This window comes from Dendrobium catenatum, unplaced genomic scaffold, assembly GCF_001605985.2.
Source record: "Dendrobium catenatum unplaced genomic scaffold, ASM160598v2 fragScaff_scaffold_1523, whole genome shotgun sequence".
In the NCBI taxonomy this organism is placed as follows: domain Eukaryota; kingdom Viridiplantae; phylum Streptophyta; class Magnoliopsida; order Asparagales; family Orchidaceae; genus Dendrobium; species Dendrobium catenatum.
The window spans coordinates 351331-366033 of NW_021319985.1; the positions used below are offsets into that span (position 1 = coordinate 351331).

At 39.2% G+C, this 14703-nt stretch overlaps 1 protein-coding gene across 2 annotated transcripts in view; it reads left to right on the forward strand.

Moving 5' to 3' along the window:
• The first annotated feature begins 2910 nt into the window (after positions 1-2910).
• Positions 2911-14703, forward strand: part of LOC110098866 (aconitate hydratase 3, mitochondrial-like) — a 36244-nt gene continuing 24451 nt past the window's right edge. For both annotated transcript variants that reach the window (XM_028700470.1, XM_028700471.1), the window contains exons 1-4: positions 2911-3271; positions 3338-3442; positions 3670-3830; positions 10943-11035. In XM_028700470.1, the coding sequence (XP_028556303.1) occupies positions 3019-3271; positions 3338-3442; positions 3670-3830; positions 10943-11035 (612 nt within the window). In that variant the 5' untranslated portion in view covers positions 2911-3018. The remainder of the gene's footprint in view (positions 3272-3337; positions 3443-3669; positions 3831-10942; positions 11036-14703) is intronic.

Genomic DNA, 14703 nt, shown 5'->3' on the forward strand with positions numbered 1-14703 from the left:
AAACAAGTGAGTCGGTGGGGTATATATATGAATATATATATACATATATTCATGGCCTAGCATCACAACGCTCATCCGATCAATACTAAAGGGCTCTACTTTAGAATGTTTATATTTTTCAAATAAATTTATTTCACATGTTTGAGTTATTATAAAGTGTATATCATAAAATCTAAATGTGAGCTAGAGATGATTGGAAGATGGCATTCATGACTTGTGATGGTTTATACTTGTGGATGGTGATTCGATTCACGTTGTACAATACCAAGATTTTTAAGCATTTTGGAACAGATGTGTTGTGATTTACTTAGATGACATTCTCACATACAATTGTACTGTGGATGAGCATCTTTAGCATCTCTGACTTATTTTTTAAGTGCTCAGTGTACAATTATTATTTACTAACAAAAAAGAGTCCGTGCTTGATTAATAAAAGAGATTTTTTTGGTATTTTTAATTTCTCCTATAGGAATTAAGATGGACATGGTGAAGGTCGACACTATTTTGGGGTGGTCAATTTCATAATCTTTCATGGATATGTAGAGTTTCCATGGATTATCATTTTTTTTATCATTGCTTTCTTAACAACTTCAACTCCCTTGCTCATCCACTAATTGAGTTGCTCAAGGCAAAAGGCTTCCATTGAAAAAAAAAAGTTCAATCCAATTTTGATAAATTGAAACAATAAGTTACATCCACCGGTATTGCATTTACATTATTTTGACCAGGAATTTGAAGTAAAATACAATGCTTCCAAAGTGGGCATTGGCACGGTGTTGAGCTAACAAGCTCATCCTATCACATTTTCAGCAAAATTCTTATCAATTCCTAGCTAATGTATTCTACCTACGGTAATGGATTCTATGCCATGGTTTGGGATCTACCTCATTGGAGTCATTTTATGCTTGACAACATGTTTGTTTTATTTTCAAACCATAAGTTGCTAAAATTTATCGACAGCCAAAAGAAGTTAAAATGAAGGCACAATAATTGGGTTGAATATCATTCTTCCTTCCATTATATTCTGAAACACAAATTTAAAAAGTGCAATCTAGTTGTTGATGCCCTTAGCCAGTGGCATTAGCAACTTAACACCTTACAAGCCCTTATGGTGGGCTTTGAGATTTTGAAGCAACTTTATATTAGTGATGTTGATTTCTAGCATATTTGAGATAAATGCCACATGCATGGGAGCTCATCATCTTTTTCGTAAAGATGAGGGATATCTTCTATTGTTAATAATCTTTGCACTTGACAAAGTACCACTATAGACACCATATTATTTGAATGTCAAGATGGGGATTTGGTCGGACATTTTGGTCGAGAAAAAACATTGGTACTTATCCAAAAAAAAAAGTTCTTTTACATTTCATTGATAAAAGATGTGGGTCACTATGTTAAATAGTATCAGATTGATCGACTCACTTATACCTAAGGTCAAATATAGGATTATATATGCCCCTTCCTATTCCAAACTCTCACTGGATTATTGTTAGCTTGAATTTTTTCGTTTAACTTTATTTTACTTAGTGAAAAAATGATTTAATCATGGTGGTCATCTATCTATTCTCTAAAATGGCGCATTTTATTCCTTATATCATGATGCTTAATGCCACACATGTCACTGATCTTTATTTATGGGAGATAGCCAACTTCATTATATCCTAAGACTATCATGTTTGAATGGGAAGCTAAGTTCCTTAGTATTTTTTAAAGAAACTTTATTGGGGGGGTGGTAGCTTATGTTTATACCTATTTGGGCTTCAGCAAAGGGATCGAAAGCTACAGTCTAGACATGTTATTATTTATTTTTCCTTTAAGAAGAGAAAAATGCTTAAATAATAATACTGAGAATTAGCTGTCTCCATTATGTAGGAGTGTCAATTTTTGACACGATCCGAAACACGATCCAAACCTGACACGAAAAAATCCTGGTTAGGGTCAACCCGGACCCGAAACGAGTTTAGGGTTTCAGCAAAGGGATCGAAAGCTATAGTCTAGACATGTTATTATTTATTTTTCCTTTAAGAAGAGAAAAATGCTTAAATAATAATACTGAGAATTAGCTGTCTCCATTATGTAGGAGTGTCAATTTTTGACACGACCCGAAACACGATCCAAACCTGACACAAAAAAATCCTGGTTAGGGTCAACTCGGACCTGAAACGAGTTGGGTTCGGGTTCAACAAATCAACCCGTTTTAAAAATTGGGTCGGGTTCGGGTTGACCCAACAACCTGAAATTGATCCGAAATTGACATGAAAACTCCTATTTGACCCGAAAACCCGAGATTGACCCATTTTTGACCCAATTTTGACCCGAAAATTGAAGATTGACCCGATTTTTGACTAGAAAATTAGAAATTTTAGGTCAACTTCGGGTCATTAGTGTCAGGTCGGGTTGACCCGGACTCGAATAGGGTCGGGTTCGGGTCTAAAAACCTGACCCGGTTTTAAAAACGGGTCAATTTCGGGTTGACCCGAATAGTGCCGGATCAGTTTCGAATTCGACCGGAAACTGATCCGTTGACCCGAATTGACACCCCAACCCTCATGCATCATACAATATGATTTATGATTGTGGTTTATTAAGAATTTTGCATTATTTGAAACTCTGAATGCGACAGTTTTCACTCGATGCAATATGATTTAACCTTTGTTCAAACATTATCCAAATCTTGTTTGAATCGATGTTGGCAAGTCATGACAAGTCAGGTGATTTCAATTAATACAAGGCACACAATTCCCCTTGGCCTATTGGTTGAGAGCTTAGGCTTCCAACTAAGAGGTCCAAGGTTCGAGTCCATGTGTATGCGTTGTGTGTGAGTTTGCCTTAAATGGCCTAAATGTCCCAAAAAAAAAAAAAAAAAAAAAAATTAACGCAAGGCGTGCTCCCTCCACGCGTCTGTCTTCTACGTCTCTTCAATCAACTTGTCCTCGTTACCCTCTCTCCTCCCTGGCACTCTCCACCGCCTTGTCAGGATTTTCACCAATCTATTCCCGGAGGAGGGAAGCAAACATGGCGCCAATCGCTGCGGCGCTCGTGAGATCTCAATCTCGCCTCTCCTCCTCCCTTTCCGCTGTATCGAACCGCTACAGCTGCATCTCCTTATTCCCTTCCACGAACCCCACCGCTGGATTCACTGCCTGTCTCCCTTCTCCGGCCGGTGCTCGTCACTTCCACGATTGGAGATTCCCTCTGAGTCACCGTGCCGCCGTTCGATCCTCCGCCGCCGTCGCCGATCGGTTTGAGCGCCGCTTCGCAACAGCGGGTGAAACCCACATATCTGTCATTTGTCTGCGTAATCTGAGATCTGATATATTTTTTTAATCGGCAGCTACGCAGAACTCGTACGAGGGCATCCTGACGCCGCTGGCGAAGCCCGGTGGCGGGGAGTTTGGGAAGTACTACAGCCTGCCTGCGCTCAATGATCCAAGGATCGGTGAGTTCTGCAATGGAGTATTGTTGTTTGGAGTGTTATAGGTTCGGCTTTTTGGATAGGAAAATGGTCCTTTTACTAGGCTTAGCACAAGTAAATTCATTTCATCTTGGGCCTTGGCCACTATTTTTAATTATTTACTTCTTTTTTTAATACATGTAATATTTTATTTCTTTGAGTGACTTGGAGTAGTTACTCATCTATTTGGTTGACGGTGGTGGTGCGTGCAGATCGACTGCCATTCTCGATCAGGATTCTGTTGGAATCGGCGATTAGGAACTGTGATGAGTTTCAGGTGTCGGAGAAGGATGTGGAGAAGATTATCGAGTGGGAGAGTTCTGCGCCGAAGCAGGTGGAGATTCCGTTCAAGCCTGCGCGAGTTCTTCTTCAGGTTGGCTTCTGGCGTCACAGTCCAAATGCTTGATTGATTTGGGATTGCTTCTCCTGCTATACTTTTGCTGAAATTTTCCCAACTTGTCGAGTTGCTGTCCTTTCGAGAATATATGCATCCCTGTCGTTAATTACTGTGCATTCTTTTATGCTAAAATCTTTTTTAAATTCATTGTGATTTACGCCTAATGATCCAATGATGTTTTGACAGCAATTATTATTATTACTTTTTTTGGTAGTTTATAAGAATGTTTTACAGAACAATGAAAAATGCATGCTATGCATATTTGAAGATATTGGTTGGAAAATAAATGGTTCTGAAAAGCATCAATCTTATATGTTCTGCTGTTTATAATTATCTCTATTCAGAAACTTTTAATACTCATCTTCTCTGAAGCGTCAAATTAGCGTCTTCCGTGAATTACTTTGATTTTGTTTTGATGGGATTGGTGGTGAGCATTAAACTTAAATCAAATGAGCGTCTTCCTTGAAGAACTTTGATTTTGTTTTGATAAGATTGACAATGAGTACAGGTAATAGTTCAAGTTGCAATGCCCTCTAAGTCTTAAGTACCTTTACACAAATTATTGTTATGCAAAGAGCGCTTCTTGTGATCTGGAAGCTGTGCATATACAGGCAATTAGCAAGGATTTAATTTTTAGTGATTGAGTTGAGATTGACCCCATGATTGCTATGCAGAGGGCTTGTTGGCTAACACAGGACCAATAGTCCCTTGCTAGGCTTGCAAAAACATGACAAATATGTGACAAGGACTGATAAGAATTGGTTGCATATTTCATTCTAACATTTGTATAGTATTTATATAATCCTATGACACCGGACATTACTCGTCACCGGGACGAATGGCGAGGATGATGCAAGAAGAGCGGGGAAGCTCTTCTTTAACCTCTTCCCTTCACGCCGCCTAAGGAGTTAGGCTTGTCGGAAGAGGAGGACCACCACCTGACGGGAGGGTCAGGATACAGACAAACCAATAAGGGGAAATGGGATAATACCAATCAAAGCTTTCTGTCTTTATTCAGGAGGTAATTACCTTCTTATATACTAGTATGCCGAATACAAGAAAATACGATAAAAGCAATTACTTCCAGCTATACAAAAGCTACACAGACAAATACAAACTAAAACAAAGATTGAACTATAAAATCTGAAGTTGTTAGAATGGTGTAGCGTATGCCAGCATTACGCTCCGGCGTCAGGCTACCGGGGTAGGAGGAACTTCAGGTTCGTAATAAGGTGAGAGATCCGCCACGTTGAAAGTGGCAGAAACATTGTAGTCGCCTGGTAGTTCGATTTGGTAAGCATTATCGCCAATCCGTTTGAGAATTCTGAAAGGACCGTCCGCCTTCGGTTTTAACTTACCGAATGCACCAGGCGGAAATCGTTCTTTTCGGAGCCGGATCCACACTTTGTCTCCCTCGTTGAACTGTACTGCCTTGCGGGTCCGATTAGCAATATTCTGACATTTCTTATTATGAGTGTGGATCATTTCTTGCACCTTCTGATGTAGCTGTTTTATTTCTTCACTACGTTTGTTTCCTTCGGTGCTAAAATTGCTAACTGGCACTTGAGGAATGAGATCTACAGGTGATAGTGGGTTATTTCCATAAACTGTTTGAAAGGGACTATGCCCTGTTGCTTGATTGGTAGACCTGTTAAAAGCAAACTCCACTTGCGGCAACACCAAGTCCCACTGTCGCAAGTTCTTTCCCACAAAGCACCGTAATAGATTGCCTAGACTTCTGTTGACAGTCTCCGTTTGACCATCCGTTTGAGGATGGGCGGTAGAATTGAATTGGAGTTTGGTCCCTAATTTGCTCCATAATGTCTTCCAGAAATGACTCAAGAATTTAACATCTCGGTCTGATGTAATGGTCCTGGGGATACCATGTAGTCGTACTATTTCTCGGAAATATAGATCAGCGACGTGTGTGGCATCCAATGTTTTGCTGCATGGTATGAAATGGGACATTTTGGAGAAACGGTCCACAACGACCATAATCGAATCTTTGTTTCGTTGTGTCCGAGGAAGGCCTAATACAAAGTCTAGGCTCACGTCGATCCATGGCCCTTCAGGAACGGGTAGGGGAGTATATAGTCCCAGTTTTTGGCTCTGAGTTTTTGCTGTGACACAAACTCGGCACCTTTTAATGAACCGCTCTACATCCCTGGATAGAAGAGGCCAGTAGAAATTTTCCTTAATTAAAGCAAGGGTCTTGTCTCTCCCAAAATGGCCAGCCATTCCTGATTCGTGACACTCACTGATGATGGCTAGGCGGGTAGACCCCTGCGGAATGCACAGTTGATTCCCGAAAAACAGATGGTCATGCTGCCTGTGATAGAATTGGTATGGTCCGTCTTGGCACCGAAGCCAAATGCTGCCAAAATCTGGATCTTCTGGGTACAGCTCCTTGAGTAGTTCAAATCCCGTTACCTTTGTTTGTAAGGTTTGGATTAAGGCCAGCCGTCGACTGAGTGCATCAGCCACTTGGTTGCTCTTGCCTGACTTATGCTTTAGCACAAATTGATAGGCCCCTAAATACTCGACCCAAGCGGCATGTCGGCCTTTTAATTTCTTCTGACTGTTGATAAATCGCAATGCCTCATGGTCTGTGAATAGAATAAACTCATGGGGAAGCAGATAATGTTCCCAATGATGTAATGCTCTTATAATAGCATAAAATTCTTTATCATAGACGGAATATTTTTGCCGTGCTTCATTTAATTTCTCGCTAAAAAAAGCGATAGGGTGTCCTTTCTGACTGAGAACAGCACCGATTCCGGAGTTTGAAGCATCACAATCTAACTCAAATACCTCAGTGAAATCAGGCAAGGTCAAGACGGGCGCAGTTGACACTGCGTGCTTAAGGTGCTCGAATCCTTTCTGGGCTGAGGAAGTCCACTGGAAGCGCTCTGCCTTGAGTAATTCGGTGATAGGCGCAGCCATCGAGCTGAAGTTCTTTATGAACCTGCGGTAAAAAGACGCGAGTCCATGGAATTGGCGAACTTCAGTGAAAGATCGTGGTATTGGCCACTGGACAATGGCCTCTACTTTACTTGGATCGGCCTCGATTCCTGCCGAGGAGATGACAAACCCCAAGAACGATATTTTGTCCGTCAAGTATTGGCACTTTAATGGATTAGCAAATAAACGTTGCTCCCGGAGAATATCGAAGACACGTTGAAGGTGCAGGAGATGGGCATCCACATTGGAACTATATACAAGAATGTCGTCGAAATAAATAACCACACATTGATTCATGAGGGGACGAAATACCTGGTTCATAAGCCGCATGAAGGTACTAGGAGCATTAGAGACGCCAAATGGCATCACAGTCCACTCGTACAAGCCTTCTCGTGTTTTGAAAGCCGTTTTCCATTCGTCTCCCGGTCGCACCCGTATTTGATGGTACCCGCTTCTTAGATCAATTTTTGAAAATATTGTTGCTCCATGTAATTGGTCGAAGATGTCATCTAAACGCGGTATGGGGAAACGGTATTTTATGGTTATTTTGTTGATGGCGCGGCTGTCGATACACATACGGTAGGTGCCATCTTTTTTTGGGACCAAAAGTGCTGGGACGGCGCATGGGCTGGAGCTGGGACGAATAAAACCTTTGTCCAGTAACTCATCGATTTGTCGCTGTAATTCCTGGTGTTCGTCTGGCCGGAGTCGGTAAGCTGGTCGGTTGGGCAAGACGGCACCTGGTACGAGCTCCATGTGGTGTTGAACCTCACGTAGAGGAGGTAATCCCGAAGGCAACTCTTGTAGGAGAATGTCTTCATACTGCTGGAGCAATGGTCGAATTACTTCTGGTAAACTTTGACCAGAGGAATTCTCTTCCAGGAGAATCAAAAAGAAACCTTGCTGAGCAATTCTAAGGTCTTGCATGAACAGACCCTTGTTGAACAGCGAAGTGGATGACGAATCTTCTGTTTCCAATACCAAAGAAGGTAATAGCACGATCTGTTGATCACTGTGTATAAAGGAGTACGTATTTGCGGTTCCGTGGTGCACAGTATCCTTGTCGAATTGCCATGGTCGGCCTAACAGTAAATGGCATGCATCCATTGGAACAACGTCACACAAAACACTGTCTTGAAACTGGCCGATGGAAAAATCTACCATACATCGTTTGTTCACCTGGACCTCGGCATTCTTCTGTATCCACGAAAGAGAATATGGCTTTGGATGATCAGTTGTGGCAAGTTGCAATTTATCCACCATGAGAGCGGCCACAACATTCTCGCAGCTTCCACTATCTATGATCACATTACACACGCGATCTTTAACTGTACACCGAGTCCGAAAAATACTGTGTCGCAACCAGGAATCTCCCCTGTGTGCATTCAATGATTGTTTCAAAACGAGTAAAGTTCCTTCATCCCCTTTTAAATACATTGGCTCAGCAACCGTAGAATTCTCAGATTTAAGGATTGTGGCTTCATCAGTGGGCTCTCCGGTTTCCAATTCTTCCATTAGAGTAATCACCCGGCGGTTTGGACAATTCGACGCAATGTGTCCAAATCCTTGGCATTTGAAGCACTTGCGAGCCGGAAAAGAGGCTTGCGATGGAGTAATGCGTGGTGGTCCTCGCACTGGTGACTCTTCCGGCTGTCGGCTGGGTCCAGCCATAGTTTTGTTATTCTTGATAGTTTCTTTGTCATTAAATGGGTCCGTTGCTACATTCCTGGAGTTGGCTTTCTTGAAGCGTGCTTGTTGTTTTTCTACTTTCAAGGCCAAGTTAACAACGTCTTGAAAGGTCCAATATGGCTGCAACTGTACCACATTGGAAATGGAGGGTTGTAGTCCGCCCAGGAAACGAGCTACAGTGTGTTCTTCAGGCTCGGCTACATCACATTTCACAGACAGTTGTTCAAATTCAGATATATATTCCTCCACCGTCATTTGTTGTTGTTGCAATTGTGAAAATCTGAGATATAAATCTTGCTTGTACTGTTCGGGGACATATTTACGCTGCATTTCTTTCTTCATCTTCGGCCAGGACACTATCTTGCTTCTTCCTTCACGATTTCTTGATCTTTTCACGTTCTCCCACCAAAGAGATGCTGCTCGCTTGAGTTTGATAGCTACAAGTTTGACGATTCGATCTGCTGGGACTTCTTTGAAGTCAAGAATCCGTTCTACAGTTTGTAACCACCCGATGAATTCATCAGGGTCCATTCGGCCATCGAACTCAGGTAACTCCATTTTAATTCCATAATCGGAGGTCGTCCTCCGGTTGTTTCGGCCCCCCGTCCTTTTGTCCACTTCTTCATCACTTGAACCTTCTTGGTGAAACGGGTTGATGTCTTCTTCCTCCTGCGGTGGAACCATGGGATCTCTCTGTTCACATCTAGCCAATCTTTCTTGCAGCTGGGCGATCTCCCTCTAGAGGTCTTCAATTACGACTTCTTGAACTGGCCTTTGAGGATTCCGGCGAGGCGGCATCTTGCCGGCTCTGATACCACTTGACACCGGACGTTACTCGTCACCGGGACGAATGGCGAGGATGATGCAAGAAGAGCGGGGAAGCTCTTCTTTAACCTCTTCCCTTCACGCCGCCTAAGGAGTTAGGCTTGTCGGAAGAGGAGGACCACCACCTGACGGGAGGGTCAGGATACAGACAAACCAATAAGGGGAAATGGGATAATACCAATCAAAGCTTTCTGTCTTTATTCAGGAGGTAATTACCTTCTTATATACTAGTATGCCGAATACAAGAAAATACGATAAAAGCAATTACTTCCAGCTATACAAAAGCTACACAGACAAATACAAACTAAAACAAAAATTGAACTATAAAATCTGAAGTTGTTAGAATGGTGTAGCGTATGCCAGCATTACGCTCCGGCGTCATCCTAGGAGAGTATCTAATAGGAAACACCAAAAATTGGGAAAGAATAATTACAATAGTCCACGTTTTGATGAGTTGGTTGAATAATAATTATAAATTAATTATAATAATCCATAGATTGATGAGATGACTATTAATTTTATGGATCATTGAGGTGACATGAAGTAAATATGAAAGGTGATGGACTATTGAGCTTGGTAGAACATTGATGGAAGTGGAATTGATGGAGATTGTTTTTTTTTTCACACCTGAATCAATAATTCAGGATATGGGATTTAGGGCCAAAACATCTATGGGTTATTGGAAATCATAACTCTCCTACTCCCCTTCAAATTATGGAAATGACTTCATTTAGGAAATAGAAATCCTCGTTTATAGAATTTGTACATTTACATCATCAAACACAACATTTAATTCAATAAGAAAATTTTGAACTTGGTCCTTTTTAACAAGTGTTTTAACATGGGCTACATTTTTATTGCATTTCATTTGGATGCATTTATAATGATTTATCTCTTTCTAAATGCCTTGTAGTTGAACTAAAGAAACATGTGATGGATTGTCATCCTTGCTTGGTGGCCAATATATTTGTTTTGATCTCACATATTTAATTTGTATCAAGAACTTTCAAATACATTTAATTTAATATATCATAAATTTTCTTTGTTGAAGGAAGGAACACAAATGTTTCACTTATTTTAGGAATCATAGAATTTCATAACCATAACCATGACATTACCACAAAGTCATATTCATCCCAAGTATTTCATATGGGATTGCCTTGTTGATACCAAGCAAATGACCTAATTTTCTTCTTCCCTTGAGGAAGATACACACCAATTTTGATCAATTTAGGTAATTCTTTCCATTCAATGAAAAGAGACATGTAACGATTAGGTTGAAATGAAAAGAGAAATGTAACGATGAAAGCTTACAAGTTATAGGTAATGCAAATATGAAGGCTGCAACTTTTAATGCAATCACGTATTGGGTAAATCACCTTTGTAGCCATGCTTCAAGATTTCTATTTGAAGTGGTTTCTTTTGTCTTGTCATGTAGCTAGCTCGCCTGCTTTTTGGGTGGAATACATTTTTCTGTAACGATATTAAACTGGTTTACTTATTAGAGGCTGTGTGAGAGGACCGTTAAGAAGGTTCTTCAGTAAATTTTGCTATAGTTAATAATGAACTCAATTCTACTATTCTTGTGCTTAGAGTAACTTAACTCCTTGCAGGATTTTACTGGCGTTCCAGCTGTTGTGGATCTTGCATGCATGCGTGATGCTATGAACAAACTGGGGAGTGATTCAAACAAAATCAATCCTTTAGTAAGTAACTTCCTTCTCGTAAATCATAGATTCAGGCGTGATGTTAATAGTGGATTTGATAACATATATCATAGTGCTCCAAACTTGTCCATTTGCTTTATGTCATTACTTTACCTGTGACGTACTCCATTCCCGCGACCTCACGCACTGCCTTTCTTGTTTTTGTTGCTTATGTTCTCTTGATTTGCAAAATCTGAGGTCCTACCCAATGAAAGCTTCATTTTCAGTTAAAGTTACCACAATTTCACTGCTTATGGCTTAGTTTTTGAGCTTTTAGCAACTTTGCATCTCCCTAAACTTGCACATGCATGCCTGCATGCACATACAGACACGCACAATTGAAATTTAGTTTCTTTTCAGGTTACTTATTTTGCTTTTTTAAAAATGTACTTCCTGTACGTTCTTTGTGCTAATATGAATGGAAGCTTGGGAATGCAGCCTCCTGGAATTCTTTTTATTTTTGACCCCACAATGCTCCAGCATTTCCTCATCTCGTGTCAAACTCATGGTCTCCCACAAACAGATTCATGTACTTCTATCCAAAATCTTTCATGTTTCTTCTCCAGTTTTTCCTATGTTTTTTTATTCTATGTTTTGATATGCATAACGAACTATCAGATTGGTACCTTTGTTTAATTAAAAGTGAGCAAGGAAACTTTAAAATAAAAGTGATTGTTTGGTGCAAGCCTTCTTCTTCTCCTTTACTAATCGTAATATGGAATTGAGTGTGTAGAAAGGAAAAAAAATATATCTTTATTGCAGGTGCTTAATTTTTTAAGTTAAAATTGCACAATTAGCTGAGAGGATGCTGATGATGGTGATTAAGCAACATTAGTAAAAAATGAATGGAGAATGACCCAAATCATTGGAAGATCATTAATGATGATTATGAAATTTTACAGTTAATTTTATCACTTGATAAAATCCAATTCATGAAGTACTTTTAGAACAAGTTCAAAAGTAGCAAGAACCAAATGAAAAACTAAAGCTTTATCTTGTTGGCATTATAATGCCTTTTTCTACGCCTTCTGGCATCTATAGGCAAATGAAAATACACAAAATAAATAATCTATAGTAAAAATGAACTTTTTAAGCTATATAGGTCGGATATTTTAGCAAAATTTAATTTGTAAAAATTCAATGCTCTAGGTTGGATTTTGATATTGGTGAAAGTTATCTAATAGTGCCATATCTTCATCATCATCTTCTGTCTTGATTTTTTTGGCCAATAGTGCTAAATGAAATTGATATCCAAATACATACTGCTGCATTTCTTAGACAATGACGTGCTTAGATTACCATTTTACTTGGTTGGTTTGTTGAAAAAGAAATGCAGAGTAACAAGAATGCATTGTAAAGGGAATTTCTTGTATTTGAAATATTTTAAGTTGTTTGGATGAGGATAAAAAAAAATGCACGTGATTATTATTTTTTGTTTGCCTAAAGCAAAATGAATGCAATGTGAAGTCAAAGTGGACGACCACTATCAAACAAGAATACCTCTTATTACATAATGAATTAATGTTTTACTAGGTCCCCCAAGGGTTGCCGATGTATCAAATACATGAACATAAAAATTGCTACGAATAAATATAGTAAAAAAACAACATCAAGCTTTTATCCCACTATGTGAGGTCGGCTAAATGAATCATTTTTCTTCATTGTGTCACGTTAAGAGTCAAATTCTCATTTAAATATAATAAAGAAATGTCATTTCTAATATTTTCTATTCAAGTATTTTTTGGTCTACCTTTATTTTTTTTTAACATAGGCCAAATCTAATACATCTATTCTCCTAACAGGTTCATCAGAAGGCTGCCGTTTTACATGACCAAACCATTTAAACCAATTCTCTCTAATCTTATTTGTCACTGGAGCTACTCCAAACTTTTCACCGATATGCTCGTTACATGTCCTATCTCTAAGAGTAAATCTACTCATCCACTTGAGCATCCTCATCTCTGCACACTTAACTTATTATTATGCTTCTTTTTTAATGGCCAACATTCTACGCCATAAAGCATGGTCTCACCATCTTATAAAAATTTCCCTTAAGTTTGAGTGGTACTTTTCTATCACACAACAAACCCGAAGCATTCTTCAACTTTGACCATCGAAGTTTAATTCTACTAATACTATCCCGATCTATTTTACCATCACTCTGAACAATAGACTCAAGATATTTAAAACGAGTACACTTATTAATGACTTGATTGCTCAAAGTTACAAACCCCCACTAGATCTATTATTACTAAAATTACATTCCATGTATTCGATTTTAGATTTACTCAAACGAAAACCTTTAAACTCTAAGGTTGATCTCCATAATTCAAGTTTACTTTCAACTCCCTCTTTAGCCTTAATAAATAGAAGAATATCATCAACAAAAAGCATACACCAGTGTTCATCCTCTTGTAAATGTCTAGTAAGAACATCCATGACTAAAGTAAAAAGATAAGGGCTTAAAGCTAATCCTTGATGTAATCCAACTGAAATAGGAAAATACTTGGTCAAACCATCTTATGTTTGAACATAAGTAACAACTAACAACTCTTATATACACATCCCTAATGACTTGAATATAAGCATTATGATGTAGAACGGGAAGGAGGTTTTCAGTCTTATGGGTCTTGAAGAGCAACTCGTGAAGTTTAAACATCAGCTTTTGACACTTGGGAAATTCTGGACAGCAAGTAGCCAACCTGGGATAGCAATTCCGGACAGTTTCGGGCAGCCACGGTTGCTCCCAGAAGGGCTGGACAGCAACAAACTGCTGCAGGAATCTCTGGAAAGCAGCTGTGGCATCAGTTTTGTCTTGTAGAAAACTTGGGACAACCACTTGGAGGACTTGGGAAGGTCCTGGACAGCAACAGGAGGGTTCTGGCAGCAAAGTTCCTGATTGTAAATTTTTGGCCAGCAAACTTAGGGTGCAGGAAACACCAAACCGGGAGAAGAATAGGAGGAATTGGGAGAAGATAATCCAAGCAAAGCTGCTGGGTAGGAGGCGGTCAGGTAAGGCTAGGATTTGGGGATTATTTTCACTTTGCGGGGCTGATTTTGTGGCCAAATTTAATGAGGTTTGAATTGTTTCCTAAGTAGAGATTTTGGGATTTAGGAAACAATTTTCTAATACCACCCTAGAGGAGCCGGTGACAATCAAGCATGGGGAGGATTGATGAGGTGGATTGATAGCTTCTTAATATGTGTATTGGGAATATGAAAGGTTTTAATTAAATCCTTTTGAATTTCAAATTCAAATTGAACTTAATTCAAGAACTTTCCTAAAATAGGTTTCATTAAATTAGGAAAGAAATTTATAACTTCAAATTGCTTTGAAGTTTGAAAATTAAATCTTCCCAATTTAAGAGTGGACACTTATGGAAAGAATTCAATGTGTGATTTGCATTTTGGTGGGGGAAGATAGGAGGGAGTTTTGTGGAGAAAATTTAAAACCCTTTCCTAAATGGTCTCTTTAATTTAGGAGAAGAAAAATTCCACCCAAATTAAATTTGAATTATTTCATGAATGAGATTCAATACTTTCCTAAAATAGCTTTCTAATTTAGGAAACTATTTGAAATTCAAAATTTGAATTTCAAATGATGAAAATAATTTCCTAAATTATTTGAACTCTTTAGGTAAGCATTATGGTGGCATTGACTCCTCATT